General features: G+C 34.4%; 1 protein-coding gene across 7 annotated transcripts in view; it reads right to left on the bottom strand.

Annotated features, from left to right (window-relative positions):
* Positions 1 to 26,868, bottom strand: part of Fam172a (family with sequence similarity 172 member A) — a 380,050-nt gene that overhangs the window by 179,919 nt on the left and 173,263 nt on the right. For all 7 annotated transcript variants that reach the window (XM_042691028.1, XM_042691029.1, XM_042691031.1 and 4 more), the window contains one exon: positions 5,880 to 5,999. In XM_042691028.1, the coding sequence (XP_042546962.1) occupies positions 5,880 to 5,999 (120 nt within the window). The remainder of the gene's footprint in view (positions 1 to 5,879; positions 6,000 to 26,868) is intronic.

Here is a 26,868-nt window from a genome sequence, read left to right as displayed (position 1 = left end):
TAGATTTAGCTTATAAACTTATAAGTGAATATGTTAGGTGCTATGCAAGTGTATACATATGTATACATTTACATAGTGTAGACTTAATGCATACACTTACATAGTGAAATATAGTAGATTCAAGAGAGAACTCAAATAGTGTAATTCCGTAGAAAGACAAATACAAAGTTCAACAAAATATACACCAGGAAGCAGGTATTCGAAAGGGGTAAGATAGGGTCAAGGGGAAAGAGTTGAACAATAAAGAGGAAAAGAGGGGCAGAATGCAGTTAAGAATTCAATGTATAGCCTACAAAATTAAGAAGAGTGAGAAAAAGAGTGGGTAGGGAAGAAATGGATGAGAATGTTGAAGGGGTGACACTGGTCGAGATGCAATGTCTTCATAAACTGCCTTTTTTAAAGGGCAATTCCTTCGTACAACTACTTAAGGATCATATTTTTAATTCCAAAATAAATAAATAAATAAAATGGGTACTCAGGCATTTAAAATAAAAAAGAAAACAAAACTTTTAGGAAGAAACAAGCTTTATGTATGTTTGAGGAGTGGTAAGAAATACTACTGGTTATAGTAAAATGAGTAAGAGAAATTGTTGGGGAACTCTTTCAAAACTCCTGAGTTGAAAAATCCTCTTTCTATAAAACTACATTCATTTCCATATATGTCTTTGGGTACAGACATTAATTGATGTGCTCCAGAAATGCTAACAGTGAAAATGTCTGAGGGCTATATTTCAGGTGATATTAATTAACCTTATTGTATTTTAGTAAGTTGTTTGAGTTGTTTACTGCTTTATATCAAATATACATACATAAGGAAAAAATGAAAATTAAAAATATCACTTATTCTTTAAGACAGTATATAATCATAAATTATGTGCTTAGTTTAAAAAAAAACATCAGTTAACAAAACATGAAACCTCCACACAATGTGTTCTAAATTTAAAATGAACTCATCTCCAGATATCCAATAGTAAACTATTTAATTTTAAACTACAATTCTACATAGTTTTAATTTAGTAAATGGCAAGATACAGGTTCTCACTGGTACCTGCTATTTAAACAAGAAGCACTGTATGTGTGTTTATTGGTGAAACTTTACTTGCCACAGCTTGTATTTAAAATAAATTTTATTGATATTCATGACCCAAAGAATGTAAACTTATATGACAATGGTACAGTGATATAAAAGTGATTTCCATGAATTCAAGCATAACGCTACAAGAAGAAAGCAAATGTAAGAAGAAAGCAAAAGAGTTGTGCAGAGTATTTCGTTAAGAGTAAAATGCTTAAAAAATTTAGCTTTACTGAAATCTAGGAGTTTTAATGTATGCTGTACATAATGGACTACTGCACTAAAACCACACATAATTTAAGAATAATAAATTAATATTTATATTTACTTCCTTGTACAGCTAATATGAAAATTTTGAAACCATATAAAATAATTTCATATGTCACACTTACACTGAAATACATCAAGAACGAGTATGTGTCAACACTGTAACTTTTCTCTTGAGAATATTAGTAGAAATAGGAAAGAATATTATTTAGGCAAAAATAAAAGGTTTGAAAAATTTGAGCCTTTGTTTTCCTTCTACAATGATGCATTAAGAAATAATTGAGAAATCATCAGAAACGTAATGAAGTTAAATATATGAATCTAAATTTGTAAATACAAAACTTATCCTAGCACACTGGTGATGTCTTGGGGAGTCTACTTTATTAAGTCAGCATCACTTATTTTTCGGTTTGCCACTGCTATATTCCTGCATTACATACTGCAGTCTATGCCTTCAAATATATGAAGTTGAGATAATCACCATTAATATTTTTTTAAAAAGCTAAACAAGGTATATTACATTAAATAGACTTCTCAGCCCAAGTGTTGCCTGACAGGTATGTGATGTGCCAGTGGTTATATTATATTCCTCCTCCCATGCATGTGCCTCCTGCAGAGACAGCAGACTACAGAAGCTGACCCTTACTGAGACCATCTTGTCTCTCTGACAAAGCTCCTTTTTAACTTCTTACTTACTGGTTACTTCCTGTGATGGAGAAAAACTTTAGCTCAGCTAGTGATGATTTCACAGGCCCTGAGGACCCTGACCCTAATAGCCTCAAGGTCAGAAGTCAAGACTTGTTCTGAAACATCTGTGTGCTTTATATTAAAGTGGAACAAAAGTGGAGAAATATCCACCAGTGTGTGACAAGAAGGACAGGCAAAACAGGACTGATGCACTGGTCATCTGTCATTTTTAAAATGATCTAAAATACACTGGTTTCCAAATTTGATGTACAAAAACGTACAATCTCTCTTAAAGAAAAAAAAAGTCGTGTCTGTTTAGCTAAAATAGTTTAAGCCTTTAGTCATTTTAAATCACTCTGTAAGTAAAAAATTAATAAAGTTTTAAGTGATTTACTGGCCTACAAAGAAAAAAATTATATATAACTATAAGAATAAATTTATATAGTTGTATATATAGTGGTTAAAAATTATTTGAGAAACATTTGTAATTTTAAAAATACATGGAACAAGTATTCAAGAACTAGCTTAACATATCTATTATTTTTTTTTTTTTGTTTTTATTTTTTTTTTATTTTTTTTTTTTTAAATTTTATTTTATTGTAAAGCTACTATACAGAGGGTTACAGTTACATGAGTGAGGTAATGAGTACACTTCCTCTTGAACATTGTTACCCCCCTCCATTGTTTTCCCCCTACCATCCCCTCCCTCCCTCCCTTCCCCGAGGTTCTTTTTTTTTTGATTGTGATTAAATGATTACATAACATATCTATTATATGTGTCAAAATACAGAAATTTAACAGAGTTAAAAGTGTTTTAAAATGATCTAAAAATGGAAAGAAACATAAGAAGTAAGTGACAAGATGCAGGGCACCAGAATCAAATACAGTGACAACAGGGTTATACCATGGGCGAAGAACATACAAAAGAAGCAAACAAATCACATAATACATTAAAAACAACAGCAACAGAGAAAAAACCTCTTGTGTCCCTATCTTGGGGTTCATTTTGCTTAGCATCATCTTATACGGTCATATGTACATAGCTTTTGACCTTTTCTTTTCATCTGGTAAGACTATCCTAGATGTATACTAGTTATTGCAAATAAGGGAAACCATGGAACCTATGTTTCTTTGGGTCTGGCATCTTTGTTGGTTCCATATCTTAGCTTGATTCTGGTGCCCTGCATCTTGTATATATATTTTTTCTAATTTGGGGAGTGGAAGGAAAATAACAAAATGCTGAAACAAAGTTACAGGTTGACCCATTGTAACAAAAAGGATGTACAAGACACTATGTGGAAAATGAACTTTACAATTTGGGGGAGGAAGGAGGGTGAGGTGGAGAAGAGTTGGGAAGGTGAAGAGGGAAGGGAGTAGGGGAAAAACAAAGGAGGGGGTAACAAATGCTCGATAGGAAATGTACTCATTACTTTACTCATATAACTGTAACCCCTCTGTAGAGTATCTTTACAATAAAAATATTTTAAAAAAGAAGTAAATGGCAACTTATTTACTGAAACGTTCTTGGGTGTCACCATCATCTTTATATCTACATCATGTGAATAATCAATAGCATACAAGAAGTTGAAAAGCCCATGGAAATATATTTAACTTCCATGACATACAGAAACACATACTAAAGTTTAGGGGAAAAAAAAAACTAGACAACCAATGCTGTGTCTAATTCAATGTCCACTTTAATCTATTTGAAATTGAAATGATTAAATGCTCTTTTATCAAAGTAATCATTATATTAGAGCAATGGTGCCTTCTCATGGCATAATAAATTACAGACAGGGAAGCATAGGTTATTTATTCGTGCATTTTTAGTGAATTATGGCAAAAGATTGTGCTACTTGTAATATTGCATATATTATGGACAGAACTCAGAAATATTGATAATTATTTTCTATAATGTACATATAATTTTAACTCAAAAATCAGATTGAAATAAAAATAATTTCATGGCCAATTAATGCCTTGAAGTTAGAAACAAATTAATACTTTTCTTGTAGTTTCGGTACTAATTACATGAAATCTAATCAAATATCAAGTACTAAATAGTAAAGTCAGTTAAAAATTATTAAACTAATCCCAAATGTTCAAATTCTTTACGACCCACAAAAGTGTCCATGGTGTACACATAAAACAGGAAATGAAAATATGAAATGTACAGAAACAATAGTTGATAATATAGAAATCTAAAAAAATACATAAAAAAGGAACAGACAAAAGACTTCTGGTTAGCATTGAAAAGCTTGGTTACTATTCCTTCTTTTTTGCAATCAATTAAATTATCAGTTCAGTCCAATGAGCTATATTGTATTCTATAGAAAAATGCATATAGAGCTACCAATTGCATATCAATATATAGAAAGAGGATAAATACATAATTTTTCTCATACATGAGCATAAGCATACATATAGTATTAAAACCATGTTGTATTTTTCATGATTCATCCTAATCAAAAAATATGTGAAATGTCAGAATTTTTTCTGTATTCAAATAAATGTCAATATTTGCCAGAAATAATGTTTTAGCTTCAGAATGATTATAACAATCATCAGAATGGTATCACATACTATAAATCTGTGTGAAATTGTTACCTAATTTAGCTTTCAGAGCAATAAAGCTAAATACTCATTTTCCCCAATTTTTATTTGTATTAGGTTCATTATGATAATTCTTTAGATGCACATATAGTGTATCTTGAACATTTCCACCACTAGTGTATCTTGAACATTTCCACCTCCTGTATTATATACCCTTAACCTCTTTTCATCTCCCTCCTTTTGCAAACAGATTTGGTAGATTTAATTCACACACACACACACACACACACACACACACACACACACACACACACATACACACACACAGTATTTTCATGCTCTTCACTTCCTATTACCATCGCCATCCCCCTTTCTGTTTTCCCTCCTCCGGATTCCTCCTATGTTCCCTTTTACATGTATGTCTCATTATCATCATCATCATCATCATCACTTCAGGTCTAGATTTTCATGTGTGCAAAATCATGTGATATTTGGCTTTTTGAGCTTGGTTTATTTCACTCGGCAGGATGATTTCTAGTTCTATCCATTTTCCTGTAAATGTCATAATTTCATTGTTCTTTATAACTGAATAGTAAATACATCTCTCTATTAGCCATCTATATCATATTTTCCTTATTCATTAAGTAGTTGCTGGGCATCTGGTTGATTCTACAATTTGTTTATTTTGAATAGTGATGCAATAAAACACAGGTGATCAGGGCTTACTTTGTATGTCAATTTATACTCTTTCCAATATATGTTCATGAGTGGCATAGCAGGGTCAAAAGGAAGGTCTATTTTTTTGCTTTTTGATGAATCTCCATATTTATTTCATAGTAGTGGCAGTAGCTTTCATTCCTGCCAACAGTGTAGGAGTGTTCCTTTTTCCTCATATTCTTACCAACACATTTTTGTTCTTTATTATCTTGGTGTGTACCATTTTGATCATGGTGAGATGGAATCTCAGTGTAGTTTTCACTTGCATTTTCTTTATGGTAAAGGGAGTTAGTTGCTGACATTGAACATTTCTCCAAGTATCTTAAAGCCATTTTTACTTCTTTTCAAAACTATTCCTTTATTAGCCAAATTATCTGTTATTTTGGTGTTTTTATTTTTTTTTTGAAAAAGCTATTATTCTAAAATACATTAGTATACTATTTTTCACAATCATAAAATTATTTACTCAAAATGTTTCCTCCATTCTTTATGAAATAAAGTAATAATATCAAGCCAAGGGAAATAGAGGAAATCAACTTGTAATGTGATTGGGGATTAAAAACAGTGTGAAATGTACACTTACCAGTTCCACAAAAGCAAGTCCTCCATAGCTGTGAGCAACAAAAAATACATTCTCAGCTGCAGACTGGGCTATGAAATGGTCCCAAACATAGATTGCATGTTCTTCAGGAGAACCATTTTCCTAAAAAAAATTATATATGACATACTATATCTAATTATTATCATAACAACCAACAGTTAAATTATGTATTACTTTTATACAATAAGATTGTTAGAATGAAGTCAAAGCAATATTGATACAAAGAACTATTTTGAGACATTGAGAATAAATTAGTATTAAAACTATTAGCAAATTACTGCTAGGCTTAATTTCTACTATAATCACCTGAAACAAATTATTTAAAATGAACATTTTTTAAAGACAAATAATCTAGGTATAACTGAGATCGTAAAAATACTTATGCTCAAGGTGCTCATGGTGGCTCATGCTTATAATCTTAGCTACTTAGAAGGCTGAGATCTGAAAATTGGAACCAGGCTGGGGAAACAAATCTGCAAGACTCTTATTTCCAACTAAGCATCAAAAAGCTGAAAATGAGATATGTCTCAAACATAGAGGGCTAGTGAGTCCCTGACTTCAAGTCCCAGTACTAGAGGTTGAAAAAAGCAATCCACTCCCTGATATTTATCACATGTATACGATATATATCACATATATGATATATACCATATACATATATTATATGGTACATATAAGATATATATGGTATCTATCTGTAAATATAGATATTTTATCTATAGATATAGTAATCTATCTATAAACATAGATAGATCAGATAGATCTCCTAGGGGTTTTTATATTTCTCCTAACATGCTAAATCTTAATACATATTAAATTCAGAAAGTTTTATGATAATTTCATTGTTCTTTGTGTGCGTGTGTGTGTTTGTGTGTGTGTGTGAGAAAGAGAGAGAGATAGACAGGGGAGAGAGAGAGTGTGTGTGTTCTGGGTACTTGAACTCAGAACACAGAACTCTTGGCTTCAAGAAATTGATGATCTAACAATTAACATAAAGATCCTTCAGTGTAGATTACTACATGTACAAAAAGCATGTACAAGATACTGAAAAAGAACATTATCTATCCTTGAGGATGATACTACTTCTGAGAGGAGGTGATACCTCCTTTAATATTGAAGACAAATAGGAATTGTAGAGATGAAGGTAGAGGGTGAAATGAGAGCAGACTCTAGGATCATTTTCAATCTAAGGAAACAGAACATAGGCAAGAAAAGTATGACCATGTTCACTGCAGCACTATTCATGAGAACCAAAAAGATATCAATCAGTCCAGATGTCACTGGATGGACAAATGGATCAAGAAAATGTAGTATATATACAAAAGGAAATTTCACTCATCCATTAGATAGAATGATATTGTGCCATTTGTAAAGAAATGGAAAGACCTGGAAAAAAATTATGTTAAGTGAAGTCAGGCTCAGAGAGGCAAAACACGTACATTTCCCTTATGTGTGGAAAATAGATTTAGCTTATAAACCTATAGGTAGATATATTGGATGGTATGTAAGTGTATGAAAATGTATTGGCTGAATTACTGTAGATTCGAGAAAACTCAAATAGTGTAATTCCGTAGAAAGGCAAAGTTTGGCAAAATAAAACAGTAGGAAGCGGGTACTCAAAAGGAGTAGGTTGGGTCAAAAATAAAGTGATAATGAAGAGAGGGAGAATGCGGTCAATAATGTGCATATGACTATATAAAATGATGCTTTTCAAAATGAATTCCAAAAAAAATGCCCACAAAGAAAGAAAGAAAAAAGAAAGAACTGCAACGAGTACGCACAAAAAATACAAAAAAACCAAACCAAAACAAAAAACACTCTTGTTCCATGAATTCCAAAAAAAAAAAAAAAAACCCAAAAAACAAAACACAGGAAAGAAAGAAAAAACAAAGAACTGCAACAAGTACACACACACACACACACACACACACACACACACACACACACACACACAAACCCACTCTTGTTCCTTGGCATTCATTAACTAAAGTTTCGAGTCTCATTCAAAACTGTAAAACTAAGTCATTTTACTAGCCCCCAACAGTCTCTCCTCTGTCTCTCTCTCTCTCTCTCTCTCTCTCTCTCTCTCTCTCTCTCTCTCTCTTTCTCTCCCACCCACACACAAGCTTCAAAATATTTAAAAGGCTGGGCACCAGTAGGTCATGCCTGTAATCCTAGCTACTCAGGAAGCTGAGATCTGAGGATCAAGGTTTCAAGCCAGCCCAGGCAGGAAAGTCCTTTAAATTCCTATCTCCAGTTAATCACAGAAAAAGCTGGAAGTGGTGGTGTAGTTCAAGTGGTAGAGTGCTAACCTTGAGCAAAAGGAGCTTAGGGACAGTGACCAGGCCGAGTTCAAGCCTGGGACCCATTAAAAAAATCAAAAGAAGGAAGCAAAATCACTTAAAAGCAACTGTGCTGCCTATAAATGGTTTGATTATTAGTGTTTTCTATCTTTACCTTCATTTAAATTTTCTAAATTGTCCAACATTTCTACAAAGTACATTTGTAAAATATAAACGTAAGTAACAGTCCCAAAGTCAGAAATACCACTTTGCAGTAATGCATAGTTTCTTAGTATCCAACAAAGGTCATTATACATTCTTAGCTAAACAATTCCAGTATCTGGTGTGAGTCAACTGCACATTTACTAGCAACAAGTGAAAATAATTATTTCAAATAGGTCTAAGAGTAAGAAGTAACATTTGAGAGCTTGATGGCAAGAACACAAATAAAATGTACACGTATTAGAAAAGCCCATCTAGTACACTAGTTGGAGATTACTCATGTTGCCTCTAAGCAAGCTGAGGGCAGCACAGTATGCATAGCAGCATAATTATCAGCAGCACTGGTCCTCAATCATCTAAAGAAGGCAATTTGTACTATGTGAACTCCACTTTTGAGAGACTAGTAACAGAAATTAAGAAATAGTTCCTATTCAAAATATTATATTAAAAATAAGATATGGAGATAAGCATTAGACATATGTAAAAAATTGGTTTCTCTTACGACTACTTCTTAAGGCTTTTCAAATTAAGGCTTTTTGGGGGATGGGATATAGCTCAGTTGCAAAGCATTTGCCTATCAAGTGCAATGTTCTTGGTTTGATCGCCAGTACCAAAAAAGAAAAGACAAAAAAAAAAAAAGAAAAGTAAAAATTTAAGGCTTTTTTAGTATTTACAATGCTTAGAGGGACTTCAACCCCATCCACCTTAGAATTTAACAAATTCTGCCAATGTTAGTAAACTTCCACAACAGTTAAAAGTAGAACATACAGTAGTTTTAATTATGTATCAAGAAGGTGATGCCATGAAGCAACTTAATGCCATTCCAATGTGCAGACCACAATATGTACACAGGCATTACATATTTATGAGTCATAATCCAGATAGTATATTACCAATGGTGTATTTTGAGACTAAAAAGATTTCAACAGGAAAGATTTTCTAATTCACTTCAATTACAGAAATGTAAACACATTAAATCTACTCTACCGGATTCCAGTTGAATTTCAAATTAGAATGCATTCTGTATTATTTTAGAAAATGCAAATATATGAAGTGCATGAAAAGAAGAGTGAACTTATTAATTAGAGTTTGCTGGTGGGAGAATGTGTAGGGTATTTCTATTGTGGAATTCTGTAGTATGCAGAGAACAGGTTGAATTTTGTGTACACTTACCTTCATTAATCGTTAAATGCTAAACAGAAGTGATGCAGAAACCAAAGCCTTATCGGCTACACCAGATTCTACTACCTAGGCACTGCAAGGTCTGCATTTATGATGGACTACCTGAGCTGATAACACATGGAATTATCTAAACAACATTTGCATATTTGTGTAATTATTTTCTAAGGTTAATTAGCTCCTGTAATGCATTTCGCCCTTTGAGACTACTTACAGTGACAGGTTCACATATTTTCTGAACCACTGCCAAATTTGACAGATTTTTTTTCAGCTAACCTGTTGCTAAAAGTTACAAAAATAAGTTATAATATACATTAATTTATTTAGAAAAATTACACTGAAAGAATTTTATAGTGTCTAATATTAAAGTAAAATATTAAAGTGATTTTTACTTCACATACATTTTATTTACATTGTTAAGCATATCTATTATTAAATTTTCAATATATAAAATAATATGTTACATTTTGACTTTAAACCATCAAATACCTGATACTAATTTCAATTATGTCACATGACACATAAATATGCACGTATATGTACACACACACAGATGTACATACACACACTACCAGCTGACCTTAACACTGTCCTTGATTTCTCATTTCTCCTTGAGATAGCAATGAGAGAAGAAGCAATAATACAAAATATATGCTTGTTTAATGACAAAATTTACAAATGAGATTATTTTTTCTAAAAAGCTGAGATTTTAAAAAAGAAAAAGTATGGTTAAATACAAATCTGAATGCAAAGCAGATCCTTAAGTCATATGAATTTATGAGGATGGAAAAAATGCATTATCTAATTATTTAATTTAACTTATCCTCTAGAATATTTCTAGGCACAAAAAACTCTCTCAACTTTTGCTCCTATTACCTTAACTCTAGCTTTTACCATTTGCTTCCAGGACACCACCCACTTGAGCTGGCTGAATGCTTTTTGTCATTTATAATTTACAACGATTTTATGATAGATATTTTACATATCTGTTTTTGGAGATTGCTGTGCAAAAGGTATACAACTTGCTAGAGTTTGTAAGCTGGCCTGTCTTATAATGACTGAATTTCTTTAGTACATTATCTGATCTTTAAGAACGTATGTGTTAAAGTGATGTTAACAAATGGCTACAAATGTTGAGATGATATGAAACTTTCATGTTTTTATCTGTTCAATTTTGTTGCTTTTTTCACTGTATTTGATGTTGGTGCCCTGTCTCTTGTACATACACTTCTCCAATTTGGGGAGGGGAAGGGAAAAAACAAAATGCTTAAATAAGGAGACAAGTTGACCCATTGTAACAATCAGATGTACAAAACACTATGTTTCAGTTTTTCTTTGCTATGGAAGATTTTTATTTGACCTTCTGTTATGAAGGAGAGTTTAGCTGGGTACAATATTCTTGGTTAATAGTTGTTTGTCTTTAGGGCATGGCATACATCATTCCAGGCTCTTCTTTATTTAATTGTTTCTGCTGAGAAATCTGAAGTCATTAAGATTAGCCTCCCTTTATAGGTGATAGATCTTTTCTCCTTGACAGCTTTAAGGATCCTTTCCTTGGTCTGAATTGATCCTGTGTGGATTATAATGGGACAGTGGGATGTCCTCTTCTGGTCAGGTCTATTTGGGGTTCTAAAAGTTTCTTGTATCTGAATAGGCCTATCTTTTTGCATGTTTGGGAAGTTTACTGCTAGGATCCTGTTAAATAAATTTCCTAGACCATTTACTTCTGCCTCTAGGTGCTCTTATATACCCATTATCCTCAGATTAGGCCTTCTGATGTCTTCCAAATGTTGAATAGATCTATAATATTTCTTGGATTTGTCTTGGGTAGTTGTATGTTCTTTCTCTATAATATCTAGGCTGTCTTCTATCCCTGAGATTCGATCTTCTGCATGGTCTAACCTACTGTCAAGACTTTCTACTTTGTTTTTATTTCCTTTCATTCTAATTGGTCAGTTTTAATGGCTTCACATTCATTTCAGGGATCAAAGCTGGTTCAATATACACAAATCAACTAATATAATTCATCACATCAACAACAGCAAGGATAAGAACTACATGGTTATCTCAATAGATGCAGAGAAAGCATTTGACAAGATCCAACACCCCTTTATGATGAAGGCTCTGGAAAAATTAGGAATCCATGGAACATTCCTCAATACAATAAAGGCTGTATATGATAGCCAGCATTATACTTAATGGTGAAAAAACAAAGGCATTTCCTCTAAACTCAGGAATGAGACAAGGATGTCTACTCTCTCCACTTCTCTTCAATCTAGTATTAGAATGCCTAGCTGCAGCAATAAGACAAGATTCAAACAGAAAGGGAATCCAAATAGGGAAAGATGAAGTAAAACTCTCCCTCTTTGCAGATGACATGATCTTGTATTTAAAGAATCCACAGACTACACTCCCAAATTATTCAAGCTGATTCAAAACTTTGGCAAGGTAGTGGGGTATAAAATTAACCCTCAAAAATCAAGGGCTTTTCTATATGCCAACAATAAGAACAGCACAGCTGAAATCAAGAAAGCAACTCCATTCATAATAGCCCCACAAAAAATAAAATACCTAGGAATTAACTTAACTGAAGAAGTGAAGGACCTCTATGATGAAAACTTTAAAAACCTGAAAAAGGAAATCAAAACAAAACTTAGAAAGTGGAAAAACCTCCCAAGCTCCTGGAATGGAAGAATCAACATAGTGAAAATGGCAATACTTCCCAAGGCTATCTATAAATTCAATGCCATACCTATCAATATTCCAACCTCATTCTTCAAGGAAATAGAAGAGGCAATCCAAAAATTCATATGGAACAATAAAAGACCCCAAATAGCAAAAATTATCCTTAACAGAAAGAACAGTGCTGGAGGAATATCAATACCAAATTTCAAACTTTACTACAAAGCCATAGTAATCAAAACAGCTTGGTATTGGCACAAGAACAGACCTCAGGACCAATGGAATAGAGTTGAAAACCCAGAAATGAACCCACAGATGTATAGCCACCTAATCTTTGATAAGGGAGCTAAAAAACAGAATGGAAGACATACAGCCTCTTCAGTAAACGGTGCTGGCAAAATTGATTAATCACTTGTAGAAAACTAAAGCTAGATCCTTATATATCACCCTGCACTAGAATCAACTCTAAATGGATCAAAGACCTCGAAGTCAAAGCAGACACCCTGAACACATTATAGGATGGAATAGGAGAAACACTAGGTCTCCTTGGCACAGGCCCAAATTATCTTAATAGAGACCCAGAAACACAACAAATCAAAGAAAGGTTGGACAAATGGGATTGCATGAAGTTGCAAAGCTTCTGCATGGCAAAGGACATAGCTAGCAAGATCAATAGAAACCCCATGGATTGGGAGATCTTCACTAGCCTACAACGGACAAGGGTCTCATATCTAAAACATACCTGGAACTCAAAAAATTAAAACCCCCAACAAATTCTCAAACAACTGCCCAATAAATAAGTGGGCTAAAGACTAAAAGAGAAACTTCTCTGAAGAGGAAATAAGAATGAACAATAGACACATGAAGAAATGCTCAACTTCTCTAGCCATAAAAGAAATGCAAATCAAAACAACATTGAGATTCCACCTCACCCCAGTTAGAATGGCTAGAACAACAGATGCTGGAGGGGATGTGACCAGCAGGGAACCCTACTGCATTGTTGGTAGGAGTATAAATTTGTTCACTTTGGAAAGTAGTAGGGAGGTTCCTCAAAAGACTCCACACAGAGCTCCCCTATAACCCAGCAATCCCACTTTTGGGCATTTACCAAAATGATCACAAACAAGACCATACTGACGCTACCAGCACAACTATGTTTACTGCAGCAATTATTTACCGTAGTTAAGGTGTGGAATCAACCCAGATGCCCCTCAGTAGATGAATGGATCAAGAAATGTGGTATATATACACAATGGAATTCTATGCCTCCATCAGAAAGAATGACATTGCCCCATTTGTTAGGAAATGGAAAGACTTGGAAAATTTTATATTAAGCAAAGTAAGCCAGGTGCAAAGAAACATAGGTCCATGGTTTCCTTTATTTACAATAACTAGTATATATCTGAGACAAGCACAAAAGATCAGATAAGATGATGTTAAGTGAAATGAACCCCAAAATAAGAACACAATTGTTTTTTTCTTTCTTGCTGTTGCTTCTAACGTATTTATAATGTACCACGTGATTTCTTTGTTGCTTTGTATGCCCCTCCCCCATGGTATAACCCCTGTTTTTACTGTATTTGATGTTGGTATAATTTGGGGGGGTGGAAGGGAAAAAACAAATTGTTTAACTAGGGATACAGGTTGACCCACTGCAACAATGAAATATATAAGACACTATGTGGAAAAACAAACTTTACAATTTAGATGGGGGTGGAGTGAAGGGTGGGGAGGGAAGGTGTGTAGTTGTGGAGGTGGGAAGGAAGGGATGGAAACACAAAGGAGGAGGCAACCATGCTTGATAAGAAATGTACTCATTACCTTGCTCATGTGATTGTAACCCCTCTGTACAGTATTTTCAGGATAAAAAATGTTAAACAAAACCCCACTATGTTGAAAACTTAATTTACAACTTCAGCGTTGGGGGGGGCAACTGTTGAGGTGGGAGGGAAGGGATTATAGGGGGAAAACAAAGGAAGAGGCAACAATGCTCAATAGGAAACATACTCATTACCTTGCTCATGTAACTGTAACCCCGCTGTACAGCGTTTTTACAATAAAAAGGTATAAAAATTTAATCTGACAAGAAGTTAATGTTAAAAACAAGAGAAATAACTATGGCCTATCATTTACAGATATGATACCAAATACATTGGATTTGCGGCTACATTGCCACTGCAAAAGAGGTGTCATCTAGAATAGAAAGCAGATACAGTTGATTTCTTTTCCCTGTCCTCTCTCTCTCTCTCTCTCTCTCTCTCTCTCTCTCTCCTTCTGCTTCTCTCTCTCTTTGTTGGTCATGGGGCTTGAACTCTAGGCCTGGGCCCTCTCCCTGAGCTCTTCAGCTCAAGGCTAGCACTCTAGCCCTTGAGCCACCACACCACTTCTGGCCTTTTCTGTTTATGTGTTGCTGAGGAATTGAACCCAGGGCCTCATGCATTCTAGGCAAGCACTCTACCACTGAGCCACCTTCCCAACTTCTTTTCTCTTTCTTGTCTATATATATATTTTTGGTTCCAGTAATGGTGCTTGAACTCAGTTCTTCACACTCATGTGGCTTTCTTGCTCAAAGTTGATGTCCTACCACTTGAACCATGCATGCAGTCCAGGTTTTGCTAGTTAATTGGAGGTGGATTCTCACAGGTTTTTCTGTCCATGCTAGCTTTACATCATGATCTTTTAGGTCTCAGCTTTCTTAGATTAGAGCTATAAGGTAGCTAAACTGGTATGACTTTAATTCCAAAACTTGGTTTTACTGTGACTCTTAGGTATTTTTTTTTTTAAACTATTGGTCCTGGGAATTAAGCACAGGACTTTCCTTGAATATACCAGATTAGTGGCTCTAACATTGAGCTAGATCCCCAGTCTATCTCTTTAGCACTTCTAATAAAGTAATCAGTAATGATTCACATTAATTAAATTTAGGCATTCTCTTTTTATTGCAATCTATAATGCAAGCATAATGTTACTTGAAAGCATGAATCTAAATACTTACAAACATTAAATTATTTGATCTTAGCAGCTTACCCCTTATTCAAATGAACAGACAATGATTAGGAAACTTACTGAAGAAAATTGTTAGTGTATATCACAGATAAAATTCAAACCTAGGCAGTCTGACTTCATTATTGTACTCCCCCCCCCCCCCCCCCCGCACACACCCCAGTTCTGGGACTTGAACTCAGGGCCTGGTTGCTATCCCTGAGACTCACTGTACTCAAGGCTAGCGGTCTACTTGAGTGGTTTATTGGAGATAAGAGTCTCATGAACTTTTCTGCCTGGGCTGGCTTTGAGCTGTGATCCTCAGATCTCAGCCTCCTGAGTAGGTAGGATTATAGGCAAGAGCCACTGGTGCCCAGCTTTATTACTGTAATCTTAATCTCATTCTATTGTCTTGAATATTAAAATTCATTTGACACACTTCTCTAACTAGGAATAACCACTGCTGCTACACTTTATAGCAATGAACTAGAATGAGAAGGCACAAGAATGTTGTATATGTAGGCACCATAAACTGTGGGCCAGGCTGACATGAAACAAACAGATTACTGTTGTGAAATGAAGTTTGTATTCTGACAGTTCAGAGTGCCCTTCTCTTGAATGGCATCTGTTATCTTATAAGGGAGAAACTGAGCATAACTTTAAACTGTTGCTATTTTTCTGCCAGTTATTCATCTACAACACACAATAAGGCTAAATGAAAGATGCTAAATATAAATAACAGCATATAGCATTATTCAATTGACAGGAAATTCTAAAAAAGCAGGCACTACAAGGTTATGCAAATTGGTGGTCAGCAGAGTCAGAACAGGAAAGAGGGGCTGGCTAGAAAGGGTTACATGAGAAAAATTTTGGATAGTGAAAAAAAATGGATAATGAAAACATCATGACATACCTTATGGCATATACTTATCAAACATATCCAACTGTGTGTGTAAAATTAATGCAACTTAATATAATAACAATGATAAAAATGATAGTCTGATAGCTAACTGCTTGCTTTTGTAATATGTTACTGGAATAAAGGTACATACAGTTGCTACATATTATCTATATCCACCTTATAACAGTCAAGTTGAATCTTTGAGACCAAGTCAGTACACCCTGCAGGCATAAATTAGTTACTGTCACTTCTTTTAAGAAAATGTTTGTCAACCCTGCTCTACATGCTTCTGATCTCAGTTCCAGTTTAGAATGGCAGATTAAACATCCACGTCCGAATACATTATCACTCCCAGCTCTATAAACACTATTGTAAAAGATTTCTTTTAACAAAGACATAAATCCACAAGGATTAAGAAAACAGAAAAAAACATGGAACATTTTGGAAGACAGATATTAGACAGACAAGAAAGCTTAATCTCAAACTGGCAGTGGGAAGGCTAAAAATCAGCTCCAAATTCAGAATCCTCCAGAGCATAGGGATAAGATTCCAGGTACTCTAGGAATTGGAGGAGAGTCAATACAAGCTAAAATAAGGTGAAGAATTACTTAGCCATAGTGTAAGGACTTCAATTTAAGCCTCAGAACCAGCATGCCTGCCTACACATACACACACACACACACACACACACACACACACACACACACACACACACACACACACACACGTAGTTATTTTCCACCCTTCTATTAAGAAAGCACTTGGCTAATATTTTCCCACATTCTGATAGGAAATACTTTGAAGTGGAGAGATTCCATCAGTTACAGAATTTAAAAAAGGGGGGGGTTGATTCTGTGTGTATGTGTGTGTGTGTGTGTCTGCACTGTTAGAGCTTGAACCTAGGCTTTTGCACCTGTACACACTCTATCACTGTACCTATGCATGTTGGTCCCACCTATACATACTGATATGCAAAATGTGAGTGGCTGCATTTTATCTCCCCAGTTTTCATTTCTTTTAAACTTCGACACTGCAGTAGAAAGTCAGACCTTCGGTCTTTAGGCAAAATTTCTTTGTGAAACAAAACCAGTTAAATAAAAGTTCTAAAGATACAGACAGATGACAGTAAGCATGGATGAGTGTTCCCAACAAATACCCATTCTGAAATTCAAGTAAGCCTCATCCCTATTTTTAAGAGATTCCAACCATTTTTATACAATACTGGTAAGTATGAATAGATATATTACCAGACATAAGGAAAAACTATAAATAAAAGACACAGAGACTGGAACAATGATTTAAGATTTCCAAGACCATTAGCTGCCAGATTTAAAGACTCACCAAATACCAATATAAAGAATGAAACTGGGGGGGGGGGTTTGGTGGGTGGACAGGGGGAGGCTGGGAAGGGATGTGAAGGGTAAACAAAGGAGGAGGCTGCAATGCTTGATAAGAAATGTACTCATTATCTTGCCCATGTAATTGTAACCCCTCTGTACAGTATATACACAATAAAAAAAAGAATGAAACCAGATTAATATAAAGGAATATTACTGTAAAGTTTAGAATAGAAAAACAGGAATATTCTGGATATCACAAAAAGAAAAAATGAATGACTCAGTATAATTTTAGAATTTTCAATAGCAATAGAAGAAGCAAGATGATGATAACTGTTATCAAGGTTCAAAAGGAAAATAATTTTCAATGTACAATTCTATACCCAGCTGAAACATCATCATATTTATAGTTAAGATAAAATACAAAGTCAAAAATATCATATTGCAAAGAAAGAACTTGGAGTGAGAAATCAGCCAAAAATAAATAAACAAACTACAGGAACAAGGAGAAATGACACAAGAGAATGGCCAAAAGAACTTTTAGAAGCATGAGAAAGGAAGATACAAGGACTACAGCTACACACTCGAGTTAGTAGGACAACTATACTAAGTGATAGTAGTATGTCAAAAGGCTGAGGGCTGATACATCAGGGTTTTCATTATCATCTCAAGACACAATGACATAATAGGTCTGATCAGGGTTTGATCTTGCATTTGGTTGTTCTTAATGATACAATGGCATTGTTCTCCCCTATTCACACTCTGTTGCTCTGATGTATCAGCTCAGGGGACTTAAAATTCATAGCAATGTTGTCTTTACCAATTAGACCATGGGGAGCTTAGATAGGAAATACAGAGCAGTACAATTCTTCTTGCTGTATTTTTACTGATCTTCCCTTCTTGGTGTTCCACTTATGGAAAGCCAGGTTTTTCACGATACTGTTGTCTACTGACTTCCCTATAAAGATCCTCTTGTAAATGCTCAGGGAAGTTTATGGCATCACGATCCAGAGCATCTACCTGGGTTATCTTCTACGGGAAGTTTTCAGCTCATAGCAGCAACATTTTCTTTTTCTTTCACAACTATGTCTGCTGCTATACCATATTTCAAAGTAAACAATAAAGTAAACAATAAGTCATTATTTAGAAAAGGTTCAAGGGATTAGGATGTAGGCATGTTTAGAGGTCACTGTTCTGCCTACAACTACCTAACAAGAACCTTGGGATATAGTGTTAAAACTTAGCTAGGTTTAGAAAGCTTGGAAAGAGTACATTTCTTGTCCAACACTATTACCCCTCCCTCATTTTATATCACCGTTTACAATAAAATAAAACAATTTAAAAAAGCACTGGAAAGAGTGATGACCTATATTATATAAAGATGTTTGTATCTTGTATTACCACCCACTAGAAAAGATCCACCACAACAGATGTAATAAACAATCAAGAAGTCAGAACGTTTTTAGTTCATATCAGTTACACTGTCACTGGCTCTGTGAGTGTAGGCAGAATCAATGCATGAACAGAGAAGCTATAGAAGGCAAGGAGGGAGGCTATCCAAAGGCTCACAGCCTGCGTGCCTTCACTCAACTGGTCTAGCTACTGCCACTGAATGACAGCTATAGTAGAATGGGAGGTAAAAGAGATATCTCTGGAACAGTGTGTGTGTGTGTGTGTGTGTGTGTGTGTGTGTGTGTGTGTGTGCGCGCGCGCACATGTGTGTTAGGAAAGAGGTAAGAAGATTGTATGATATACAAATATACAATTAATATCATGAAAACACACTGGAAATACACCTATCATTGCATATATTTCAATCTAGAATATTTTCTGGACAAAATAGTATAGTCAGAAGCTAAATATGAATCTATATCTCTATCTAAAGCTGTAATTTTAAATAGAAAAAAACCTTTCATGTTTATCCTTGGTCATCAAGAAAAGGTGAAATACATTCAGTATGCTCTTTCTAAAATACCCATTTTACAGAAATATAGGGAATGAAAAAGTGGATGAAATCTTTTGGAAGCCAAGGCTGTAAAAAGCTGAAGCATGTGTGTAGTCAAGGAAAATTTTGGCAGGTATCAGTGGATGAGATATAAACGTTTCTGATTTGGTATCCTTGTTTGATAAATGTTAACCAAATAAATTGTCCATAATTGCTCTGTGTGAAAATAAAAGGAGAGTTAAACATTTCACAAGAATTAGTAAGTATAAAACTATGGGAGGATAATTACAATTGCTAGACAACACATATTTGCATACACATACATGGCTTAAAAAATCTGTACAGTGTCATTTAATATGCTTTTAACTTTAAGTGGTTAATTTACCCCTTAGAAGCCCAGATTCTACATTTCTAATAGGAGGTTTAACTTGATGTCAAAGCCACGGCCTCTCACATGTTAAGTAATAGTCTATCTACCACCTAGCTCCATTGCCAATTCTATATTCTCTAGATAAAATAAAGAAAACTTCATAACAAAGATTCAACCAGAGTTGCAAAAGTACATGGAGGGCTGGATGTATGCAAAATACGAAGGCTGACTAACAGCATAGAGTAGATATTTGGCATCTGTAGGTATCTATCACAAATATTTAATTATTTATATACTTGTAATGAGTATTTACTGTGACAAACACCCCTAAAATGAATTTAACAAATCTGTGATATTAGTTTAGACATCTGATAATTTCTTTATGTGTTGTAGCAAAGCTAAACTCTTTCAGAGTTTGACAATTTGAATCTAAGTAGTATTTTATCCTTCAAAAATGAAGAAAATGTAGCAGTTACCAAAGTCATTTGTTAGAAGTTTATTCTATTTTAAGTAGCAAAATCTAGTTGCTGAATTTTAGTTATCAATTGATGTTTTTAAAATCATAGCTAATATAGATTTGAATTAGAAATAATTTTATTTCAATGGGTTAAGTTTCCAGGAATAAGACAACTAAGGTAAAAAGCTGATGTAGTTTTATTTTATTTTTAATTTTTTTTTGTGGGTCGTGGGGCTTGAACTCTGGGCTTGGGTGTTATCCCTGTGCTCTTCAGTTCAAGGCGAGTGCTCTACCACTTGAGCCACAGCACCACTTCCAGTTTTCTAGTGGTTAACTGGAGAAAAGAGTCTCATGGACTTTCCTGCCCAGACTGGCTTTGAACTGTGATCCTCAGATCTCAGCCTCCTCAATAGCTAGGATTACAGGCATGAGCAACAGGTGCTCCCAGCTTGTAGCTTTAATTTTTGTAGATAGTATTAGGTGGCTTTCTCATATCTCCACCATAATGAGAGAAATTTTTACTTATATCCAGTGTTGTTATAGCTTCTTCAATTTTTTTTATGAATTAACATTGTCAATGGTTTCAAAAAACAGTAACTTGATTTGTAAAGTGAGGAAAAAATAACAAACTTGGTGAAACACTGCATAATTTAAAATACAAAAATTTTAATACAAATTAAGGTCAAGGACCATGTATTATTATTACTTATTATAACCTTTATTAGGTAATTATTATTCATTATTAACATAACTTTTATTAGATAATTACTATCACCTATATTCTGAAATTTTAACAATTATAGTATGAGACAGGAACTAGCACATTTCTCATTGTGTGGATGAGGTGCAGGAATGCTGAGTAGCTTGCTCAAAAACACTTAGTTGTAGCTTACCTATCCTATAGATAAGATGCAGCTCAGGAATAGAGATGAATGGAGAACCTCTATTTCACCTCCTGTGATAGCTAACTTGTTAATCTTCTTATCTTATTCTACTCTATGCACGTCTTCTAAATCTACAACCATAGTAAGTAAACCTCAACTAGCACTTAACTGCTGTTTGTAGAAATGTGATTTAAAATAGCCTAAGGACGTTAATAAAAGTAACAATGCTAGACAAGAAATGTACTCATTACCAAACTGATGTAGCTGTAATCCCTCTGTGTAGCATCTTTACAATAAAATAAATTTTTAAAAAAAGAATAAAAAGAATCACAGGAAATTTTTTAACTTATCAGAACTAAAAATACCCCAAATTTAAAAAAGAAATGGACAGTATACTCAATAAACAAATTCTAGAAACTTTATGCTGTTTCTATTTTACAATTAAATACTTTCTTTATACTATATATTATATATTATTTATTTATTAGTATTTTATTGTTATTTATTATATATATGAGTTTTAAATTCACAAATAAGATTCTGAAGACTGGAAATAAGTCATATAATAAAGTATTATGAAACCTCACATTATTAATATAAGACTATTTTAAGCTGAAAAGATGAAGAATAAAATAAAATTTTCATTTTAGCAAACTAGACAGTTTCAATTTTAGGATAAGAAACAAAAGTCTTCAAAGAATTCTCATAGGCTATAAAGAATATCAGAAGTAGACTATCACAAAATGACCTTGCTGACACCTAACTCACCTAACAGTATTTGGAAGTATATTGTTTTAAATCAATAACTAATTAACAAAGTACAAAAGAAGTTGCACTGTTTCCTTAGCTCCTTGTTAAAAATGGCTTTTGGCAGCACATGGGCAGAAAGGTCACTTTTATGACATCTCCAGGAGCCTTTCAACACCCTGACTCTGTCAGATTAAATTACTTTTAGCAATTAATTGTCCCAAGTTAAAACAGAAGCACATTTGTTACAGCAGGCTGTCATAATGACATGGTGAGTAGTTGTTTTGATATGAATTTCTTCCACTGACCTTGTATCATATCTTAATTTTTGTGGTTGACCTAACTGGAAGATTGGGAGCACATCTTACCTCAATAAAACAAAACAAAATAAAAACAAAAAAACAAAGATCAAACCTTGGAAGTTTCAGATAAGATACCAAAGAATAATTGAAAAAATTTCCACAGGTACTTTAAAAGCAAGGTTTATGCAAATAAGAAATTTATAACTAGATTATGTCTAGGACAAATAGAAGAGGTCAAAACCTATGTACATATGACCATATAGGCTGATGCTAAGTGAAATGAACCTCAAGGTAAGGACACAAGAGATTTTTATCTTTCTTGCTGTTCTTTTAATGTACTTATAATGTACTATGTGATTATTTTTTTTTTTGTTTCTTTGTATGTTCTTCCCCCATGGTATAACCCCTGTTATCACTATATTTCATTCTGGAATCCTGCATCTTTTTTTTTTTTTAGTTTATCTTTTTTTTTTTTATTGTGAAAATACTGTACAGAGGGGTTACAATTACATAGGCAAGATAATGAGTACATTTCTTATCAAGCATTGTAACCTCCTCCTTTGTTTCCCCTTCCCATCCCATCCTCCTTCTGCCCCCCAACACCTAACCCTCCTCCCCCCTCCCACCAAAGTTGTAAAGCTTGGTTTCGACATAACGACTTGTACAACTCATTGTTGCAATGGGTCCACCTGTATCCCTATTTAAACCATTTGTTTTTTCCCTTCCTCTCCACAAATTATAACAACATCAAATACAGTGAAAACAGGGGTTATACTGTGGGGGAGGGACATACAAAGCAACAAAGAAATCATCTTATAAATGTGTTAGAAACAATTGCATGAAAGAAAAAAAATTGAATTCATATCTCTGCATGGCAAAGGATATAGCTAGCAAGATCTTCTCCCACAAATTGGGAGAAGATCTTCACTAGCCATACAACAGACAAGGGTCTCATATCTAAAATATACCTGGAACTCAAAAAATTAAATCCCCAACAACAAATCTTCAAAGAAACAACTGCCCAATAAATAAGTGGGCTAAAGACTTACAGAGAAACTTCTCTGAAGAGGAAAGAAGGATGGCCAATAGACGCATGAAGAAATGTTCAACCTCTCTAGCCATAAAAGAAATGCAAATCAAAACAACATTGAGATACCACCTCACCCCAGTTAGAATGGCTAAAATCAAGAACTCTAATAACAACAGATGCTGGAGGGGATGTGGAGAGAAGGGAATCTTACTGCATTGTTGGTGGGAGTATAAACTTGTTCAATCACTTTGGAAAGTAATATGGAGGTTCCTCAAAAGACTCCACATAGAGCTCCCCTATGACCCAGCAATCCCACTTTTGGGCATTTACCCAAATGTTCACAAACAAGACCACACTGAAGCTACCAGCATGACTATGTTTATTGCAGCCTTATTTACCATAGCTAAGATATGGAACCAACCCAGATGTCCCTCAGTAGATGAATGGATCAAGAAAATGTGGTATATATACACAATGGAATTCTATGCCTCCATCAGAAAGAATGACATTGCCCCATTTGTTAGGAAATGGAAAGACTTGGAAAAATTATATTAAGTGAAGTAAGCCAGGCACAAAGAAACATAGGTCCCATGGTTTCCCTGCATCTTGCTATATACATTTTTCTAATTTGGGGAGGGGAAGGGAAATAACAAAATGCTGAAATAAGGATACAGGATGACCCATGTAACAACGAGATGTACAAGACACTATGTTGAAAATGAACTTTACAACTTTGGGGGAGGAAAGAGGGAGGAGGGAGAACTTGAGGAGGTGGGGAGGAAAAGGATGGTAGGGGAAAACCAAAGGAGGGTGTAACAATGCTTGATAGGAAATGGACTCATTACCTTGCTCATATAACTGTAATCCCTCTATACAGTATCATTACCATAAAATATATATTAAAAATGGGCAATTTTCATCTACTATAGAAATGTGAGTATATGAAATTAAGAGATAAATTTGACTTCAAGTGGCAAAAAGAAATTTATAACTAGGATATTGAATTTAATAGAAAATTGTTTTCAATAAAAACATTTAGAATAACAAAACGTTCATTTTGAGTTTGCCAGTTCCATAATGAGTTATTGGATCATTATCACATAGCAGCAATGTTAAAGCCTAGAAACAATATAGTACCTTTTCTTCCTTTTTGAGCTACCTTTTTTGAGCTATCTTAGTTTTTACCTCTTATTTCACCAAATGTAACTATTAAATGTAACTATTAAATAATTTTAAAATATAAATTTCAGGTAGAATATAAATAATCACAAATGTTATATCTTGTATTTGATGGGATATACACTGCTTGAACTTATATAGCTTTGTCAAACTAGTTCTCAATACATCTATACTTGAATTGAGCTGCACAGCCCCATCTAACTGAAGAACAGAATCCTTTGGTAAGTCCAGTAATAAGTCAGAGCATATGCTTTACAATATAGCATATGTAAATCTTTGTCCCAAGGGAAAAATATTTTTAGATGATTTTTTTCTTCCTATTTCTATAATCTGGAACATTCCTCCACTCTCTCAAAATTTATGAGAACTTCAGAGAGGTTAAAATAGAGGTTAAAAACTAGGTTAGTTCAAAAGAACAAGGAAAATGAAAAGCATGAGATTTTTAAGAAATATCCTAAATTTACAAAAACACATATAACAACGGATCTCATTTTCTAGTGCATACTCTATTTGATATTTAAATGCCCAATCTAATTCATTTAATCCTCATGATGCTATGGACAGTTATTACTATTATCTCCTTTTTTCAGATAAGGCCCCTGATTCCTGAGGTGGTTAGTCATTAGATTTAATATCACAAGCAATGAGTCTCTTTGATTTTAGAGCCCATGATCTTATATTTATCATTCAGTAATTTTCTCTAGATGTTCCCATGTGTATGTTTATGTGGACTGTGTGTATATAAACATACATAATATATACACATAGTATATAGCTAAGACTAATAGCTTCCTAGCTGTAAAAATAGAATTTGGGCCTAACACATGGGTATAACTAGAAAATTAACCTTCATTTCTTCCAATTGAGGGTATATACTGGGAAAAGGTCAAAGCTATTTACCAATGATGTATATCTAGAAAGGAGGAAGATGTACAAATACAGTTTCCTTTGCAGTCAGGAAGGACCACAGGACACTAGGAAAAACATAGGTAGTGAGGAAAGCAATACATCTGTGTTTGTGCTGAGGATAGATATCTTTTCAACTATATGGTAGGATTTTTACTCTGATCAATTAGTATTAACAGAGTAAGTCCTATGCATACTTGAGGGCCAGAAAAGCTTTCTCCACTTTCATAAACTTGCTAAGCCCTCTACTCATTGTCTTCACTATCTACACTATCTACATTAAAGAAACTTAAAGGAATTTATATGGGAGTCACCTTCCAACCTGTAACTTTAGCTACTACAAGCTTGCTATATAACAGAATGAGCAATAATAATAGCAATATACATTTAATATTTAGGGTTATGGTTAACAATTTCAAAATTTACACTAACTTTAGTACTTAGCATGATTTCTCTAAAGTTAATGTTGTAAAGGTAATTATACACTAGTAAGAGTATTTATATTAAATAATTTTAATCTCAGCCAGGTGCTGGTGGCTCATGTCTATAATCCTAGCTATTCAGAAAGCTGAGATCTGAGGGTCACAGTTCAAAGCCAGCCCAGGCAAAAAAAGTCAAGTCTCTTATCTCCACTAAACCACCAAAAAAAAAAAAAGCCGTAAGTGGAGCTGTGGCTCAAATGGTAGAGTGCTAGCCTTGAGTACAAAAACTCAGGGACAACACCCAGGCCAAAGAGTTCAAGCACCAATATTGAGAAAAAAAATTTCTGTAATATATACAAGAAAAATTTCTAAATATTACATAGTACACATTCATTGTATTTCAGTTAAATATTAGGAATTCTATATTCTTTTTTTTTTTTGGAGGGGGGGGGCGGGCTGAACTCTGGGCCTGGGTGCTATCTCTCAGCTCTTCAGTTCAAGGCTAGTGTTCTACCACTTGAGCCACAGTGCTGCTTCCGGCTTTTTCTGCTTGTGTGGTGCTTAGGCATCAAACCCAGGGCCTCACGCATGCAAGGCAAGCACTCTACCACTGAGCCACCTTCCCAGCCCAGGAATTCTATATTCTTTTTTTTTTTTTTTGGTCAGTCATGGGGCCTGAACTCTGGGCTGGGGTGCTGTCCCTCAGCTAGCTCTTCAGCTCAAGGCTAGCAGTCTACCACTTGAGTCACAGTGCTACTTCTGGCTTTTTCTACTTATGTGGTACTGAGGTATTGAACCCAGGGCCTCATGCATGCAAGGCAAGCACTCTAACATTGAGCCACCTTCCCAGCTCAATTTCTATATTCTTAAGAAAGTTTTTGACCCAGGGACAGTGCCCAGGCCCAGACTACAAGCATTGACACCTGAAAAAAGGCAAAGGATACCAGTTAAGGATATTTATATTTCATATATTGCTGTGAAAGAATTCAATTGACTGATGCAATGTAACCTGGTATTCTTTTTACTTCAATAAAATCAGTGGGAACACTTAGTTCATTAAATTTGAGAAAAGACAAAAGAACATTGAATGTTCAATAAAAGGATTTCATTATTTTATACATTCATAATTCAGAAATTTTGGCCT

Source organism: Dipodomys spectabilis, unplaced genomic scaffold (assembly GCF_019054845.1).
Source record: "Dipodomys spectabilis isolate Male_0828 unplaced genomic scaffold, ASM1905484v1 ptg000140l, whole genome shotgun sequence".
Classification (NCBI taxonomy): Eukaryota; Metazoa; Chordata; class Mammalia; order Rodentia; family Heteromyidae; genus Dipodomys; species Dipodomys spectabilis.
The sequence above is the reverse complement of the archived record's forward strand: the minus strand, read 5'-3'. Positions and strand labels throughout refer to the sequence as shown.